Source organism: Watersipora subatra, chromosome 1 (genome assembly GCF_963576615.1).
Source record: "Watersipora subatra chromosome 1, tzWatSuba1.1, whole genome shotgun sequence".
In the NCBI taxonomy this organism is placed as follows: domain Eukaryota; kingdom Metazoa; phylum Bryozoa; class Gymnolaemata; order Cheilostomatida; family Watersiporidae; genus Watersipora; species Watersipora subatra.
In genome coordinates, this window is record NC_088708.1 from 27,259,891 (window position 1) to 27,265,604 (window position 5,714).

Consider the following 5,714-nt stretch of genomic DNA (forward strand, 5'->3'; position numbering starts at 1 on the left):
GAAGACCTTTGAATAACATGTTCTTGAACATAGTCCAGTTAATCGAGGCAAACTGAAAGCTGGCTTCTCTCAGCGGCAACTGTTCCTTATTGTTGCATTTTAACTTTACACATTCAGTAGCAGTTTTAACAACTAATACACGTGCACAAACTCACACGCACCTACTTTAAGCTAGTAACACAGAAATGAAATATAAAAATAGTGATGTATTCAGTAAAACTTTAACTCGCTTCTCTCAGCCAGTCTATTGACATGGTTTGACTATAACATGACATACCATTTGGGTCTATATTTTGATGATACAGAAGTGATGATCTTTCTTAAGCATTTTTCAAGGTAACTTTCTTCCAACCATGCAACACAAGTTATTCCATCATGCATGTAGAAAGGTTGACTAGGTCAAATCGTATCAAATATGGGAATTTTCCCCTTTCATCATGCTGGTTTGAGTCAACTAGCATTTCTTCACAGTTCATAAAATTAATAGTCTTCAGATTAATTAAGACTGTTTACCTGTCATATTTGCATTGTTTCTTTAATATATGTTCGTATTTAAAAGTTACAACTTATTTCTCTCCTGTTGAAAAGTTATAAAGCAAATGTGTTCACTGATTAAATAGCTTACAACATTGTATAACCTATTTTTTAAATACCATTTCATAGGTTGATTAAGCTGAAATCTTCAATTCTATGAAATGAACGAAAGCAATCTATCTGACTATCCATTTATTGTAACTGAAATTTTCAAAATATCACGCGGTGTAAATTTCTAGGTTTCATTAATAAGCTTTTTAAAAATTTATATATTAATATTTCATTCTAGATTTTAGTGCCTTATAAAAAGCAAAAAATGTCCGTGACATGTGACCTCTGCAGCCAGAAGGCAATTCTAAAACGTCCCAAGACGGGGAGGAGGCTCTGCAAGGACTGTTTTTACTACATGTTTGAAGAAGAGATACATCAAACGATAGTAGATGCAGATTTGTTTACATCTGGTGAAACGGTAGCCATCGGAGCAAGTGGTATGATAAAGCACAATAAATGCTTATAGTAAAAGCCACCAGTTGTGTTTTATTTAATTTGAGGCTCGTTTAACAAGCGGTTTTTTGTGCATATATTGCATTTATTGACTAGTCTCTCTAGCTACCATGAACGCTATTTATCAATAGCGTTCATGGTAGCTAGAGAGACTAGCTGTATTATCATGAAGGTTGTTCAGATCTTTTGTTACGGGCCTCTCTATTTGTCATGTAATGGTTCTCCTTTTGGTTAGCAAGTACTTGTTGGTTTCAACATGTGCTCAGATAGTCAGCAAGAGATTTGAAAAAACCTAAATCACCTTGTGGGGCTCAAAAAATTATAACTTTTTCTGTTTTTTACTAAACTAAGCAGTAGTGTTTTAAACTGGGGCTTCATTTGTCATAGGAGGAAAGGACAGCACTGTTCTGGCTTATGTTATGAAACTTCTCAATACTAAGTACAACTATGGACTTAATCTCGTTCTCCTCTCTGTTGATGAAGGAATCACAGGCTACAGAGATGATAGCCTTGAAACTGTGAAACGTAATAAGGTAGCTTCACAGCCCAACATGATCATTCTAGTGTAATAGGCCTTAATGTATGTTTGCATGATTTTTACAACTGTTATAGACCTATGATATCTTTACTGTTGGCTTTGGTCAGTCAGTATCTAAATACATAGCTCTATGTTTCTTCTCCTAGGAACAATACGCTTTGCCTCTCCAGATTGTGTCGTACGAGGACCTCTATAACTGGTCGATGGACTCCATAGTCAGACAGATTGGTATGAAGAACAACTGTACATTTTGTGGTGTCTTCAGAAGGCAAGCTTTGGATAGAGGAGCTGAACTTATCAAAGCAGACAAAATATGTACAGGTAGCAGGACCTCTCTGCTTGTCCGTTTCACCTGCTATGAGAATGTGTTACCATTACTTGTGAGATCTCTCTAGTATGCCATATAGTGCTTTTGTCTGAGTCTATGCTAATAGCATTTTGTGTGTTCGTATTCACAGTATTTTTATTCAGCGATGATATGTCGATGAAGAGCTTTTCTAAGGGTGTTAACCCACGCTACAAGACTCCATTCAAATGATAAGTCAACATGCAGTCCGAGTATAACCAAGAACTCAAGCTTCTGAAGAGCACATACTGTAAAAACTCTATTTGAACCCCATGGCGCTCTATTTTTTAACCTTTCCTCTATATTGTCGGTCGAACAAAGGTGGCATTCATTTAGAGGTTTTACAGTATTTTATACCAAATCTGTTGAAAAGTGGCTACAAAGTTAATCCTACTGCTCCTATTTTCTGGCGCGGTGCAATTTTGTGTAATGACTCATAATTAAATTTGCCTTTTGAAAAAAGTAACTACTGGATCTCCAACAAAAATAAATTGTTCAATTAAATGCAAACTCAAGTCTGACTTGTCTAAAGCCATTCAGCCGCTTTGATTACTTCAGCTGCTTCTCTCAGCCCAAACTTAACTAACTGGGTTATGATGTATTTTGTTAACCACCAAACTGTCATAGAGAAAGGAATAGAAAAAGTATTCTAGCAATCTAGATGGCAGGAGGTTACAATCGCTGCTATTTCTTTTATTGTTGCTTACAGGACACAACGCTGACGATATAGCCGAGACAGTTATCATGAATATATTGCGGGGTGACATAGCTAGGCTGCGCAGGTGTACTGCCATCTCTACAAGCAATGACAGCGATGGCATCCCACGCTGTAAGCCACTCAAATATACCTATGAGAAGGAGATTGTCATGTATGCGTATTTCAAGGTGAGTGATATTAGCTGATGTGTTGATACTGTACTTTGTTGAATCATTCTGTGTCCTTAATTGTTCTGTTTGCTATTCTGTTGATTTATTTTAAGCATCATTGTTTTGTTACATTTCATTTTGGATCAGGTGTTTCCAGAACATTCAAACATAAGAACATATCATTTGACTCCTGCTGCTACAAAACCTGAACTGTTTACTAAGTCCTCATCCAAGCTTGTATTTATGTCATGTATCTCCATCATATTGTGTACTATTACGTCACACGTGTTTTCTTTTCAGGGTCTAGATTACTTTTCTACAGAGTGTATCTACTCTCCCAACGCGTACAGGGGATACGCACGTGCTTACATAAAAGATTTAGAGCAGATTCGACCGAGCACAATACTCGATATTATACATAGCGGGGAGGTAAGTATAGGAATTCATAGTTTAGTGTGCTCAATATTATATACATCAGTGGAGGTGGGAAGTGGTCAAACATGCTTACCATTGCAAACACTTACAACATGAAAGATTTTTCTTGGGAATGGTGGTAGATACAGTAAGCTTAATCCACTATATGACACATGGCGGCGGGTAGGTAAATTAGGTAAGTACTGCCAATAGTGTTAGTAGTAAGTCATTACTATGTAAGTTTTCATCTTTTCATTTGACACCTTTTTATGATTCTACTCATTTTAGTATTTCATCAATACTCCATCAATACTCTCAGCAATACTCCTAGCAATACTCCATCAATACTCCATCAATACTCATCAATACTCCATTCACACTGAAATATGCTATCAGAGCAGTTTTTATTTATTTGATTAAAGTAAAGTCATGAAGTGCGGAGAAATCTTTACAATCACTCTGTAACATAGCCTCTTGTGTAACATAGCCTTTCATGTTACATAGCCTCTCCCGTGTTACATAGCTTCTCGTGTTACATAGCCTCTCATGTTACATAGGTGATGTCTATCAAAGAGGAGGTAAAGATGCCCACTCAGCAGCGCTGCCAAAGGTGTGGCTATATATCCAGCAATAAACTTTGTAAAGCTTGTTTGCTGCTTGAAGGCCTGAACAAGGGTTTACCAAAGCTAGGCATCGGTAAGACTCCTAAACATTATGTAGGAGGAACTCGGGCTCAGCAGGCGTGCTCCAACTGTCAATGTAAGACTAAGGCTGATGACTCTCTGGCGGATTCGGGGCTCACTCAACCGCTCTCCCAGTTGACTGTTAACGAGCCAAGGACTTCGGCTGATCTAGACTTTTAAGGCTATCTATTTTCTAATTATCAGTGCATATGTTGCTGTAGTATGTTCTAAATACTAAGTACTGTATATACTATGTACTATATATACTATAGTATAAACTACTATATATAGTATGCAAGATGATTTGTATATTGATCTGTTATTTCCCTCTGGTCCGTATAAAAGTGCCTGTTGATGCATCTTTAGTTTTGTCAAATTGAGGCAAATCACGTCTTTAACTAATGCACAGACTCCCTCTTCACTGAACCCTTTAGCTTGCAGCACTCTTCTGTTCACATAATAAAGAGCAGATAAAAAAGCCACGTATAGCCTAAGTTTGGATTTGCTTCCCTTGGTATATTATTTGCTCAACATTAGAAAATGCCTATGTAGCATGTTAGTAGTTGTCCTCAAAATAGTTTATATATTCTATTGTGAAAATAAGTTGTCCGCTTTTGTATTTCTATATAACATTTTTTATTTACATATTATCTAAACATTCTAATGATTAATACATAAAAGCTAAAAAGTAATAGCTTCCTGATTTTCAAAATGTTGAAATTGCAATCTCATGTTGTTTACAAGAAAGGGGATTGCCATAGACTTCAATACTTACCCACCACACAGCTAGCAAAATGCGGGTTCAATAGCACAACACCCGCAGTTTAAATTAAGTTACTGTAAAACCTCTAATTGAACAACACCTCTAATTGAACAACACCTCTAATTGAACGCTACCTATATTTGAACGCCCCCTCTAATTGACCGCCACTACGAAAGAAAGGTTGAAAATAGAGCGCCAACCTCTATTTGAAAGCTACCTCCATTTGGCTATCTTTGATCTTTATGAACCCGTAATATCAAGTGACCAGTAGAAAGGTGTTCACAAAATGATATTAATAATGAATCGTTGACATTAATAATAATAATCAATTTTCTCGTTGTCCAACTCTAAAGCTTTTCACTTTTTTTTCGTTAAAACTTTAAAAGCTACACCATAGAAATAGTCAATGACGGTCACAGGCTAATAGTAATTCCTTGTTTAATGCGATCTTAATACTTCAAAGAGCATGCATATAAACGGTTTGCAAGCTTTGAGCCAGAGGTTACGTCTAGCGAGCAAACTTTTATGCGTTGCATTTGTGCTAAATGCAGCACATAAAAGTTTTGCTCTGCCAAAAAGTTGTTTAGACGCTAATATCGACTAGTTCAGCAGTGCAAAAACGAATGGAAGACAGAAAATATTGCGGAAAGTATTGGACAACTAGAAGATGTTCAAACGATGGAAATATCTTTGTTTTAACAATGTTAATTTTAGTTTCTGCATTTAACATAATTGTGGTTCATTTATGTCACTTGCTCATGAATATATATTTGTATCATTTGATAGATTATTATTATGTAAGTAATAAATATGCAGATTCATAGCATGTTATTTAATAATATCCTTGCGGCTATCTTAACACGGCTTACAATGGATTGATGCTCATAACTCCACTTCTATTGCACATGAAAAGTCGGTTCTGGCTGCAAACTGTAGCAAACATATCAATGAGTGCAATGAACTTTTATGCAACATTGTTAAATAGAGATACAAAATAAAAATAGGACTTTAAATCTAGAATGAAATGCAAGTTAAAAATGCTAACAAATTGCAAAGGACACGGGC

At 36.2% G+C, this 5,714-nt stretch overlaps 1 protein-coding gene across 1 annotated transcript; it reads left to right on the forward strand.

Moving 5' to 3' along the window:
* Positions 1-828: 828 nt before the first annotated feature.
* On the forward strand, positions 829-4,363 carry LOC137402151 (cytoplasmic tRNA 2-thiolation protein 1-like). The gene is made up of 6 exons (XM_068088632.1): positions 829-1,022; positions 1,426-1,571; positions 1,723-1,897; positions 2,632-2,807; positions 3,090-3,218; positions 3,761-4,363. Exons 1-6 carry the CDS (start codon positions 851-853, stop codon positions 4,064-4,066), a joined length of 1,104 nt encoding a protein of 367 aa, XP_067944733.1. The 5' UTR covers positions 829-850; the 3' UTR covers positions 4,067-4,363.
* Positions 4,364-5,714: the final 1,351 nt, after the last annotated feature.

What these genes read in the sequence shown, in the direction of transcription:
- LOC137402151 (XM_068088632.1), top strand. Translation starts at nt 851, where the DNA reads ATGTCCGTGACATGTGACCTCTGCAGCCAGAAGGCAATTCTAAAACGT. An exon ending in AGCAGACAAAATATGTACAG is followed by an intron (nt 1,898 to 2,631) that starts GTAGCAGGACCT and finishes TGTTGCTTACAG; the next exon opens with GACACAACGCTGACGATATA. An exon ending in TCATGTATGCGTATTTCAAG is followed by an intron (nt 2,808 to 3,089) that starts GTGAGTGATATT and finishes TTTTCTTTTCAG; the next exon opens with GGTCTAGATTACTTTTCTAC.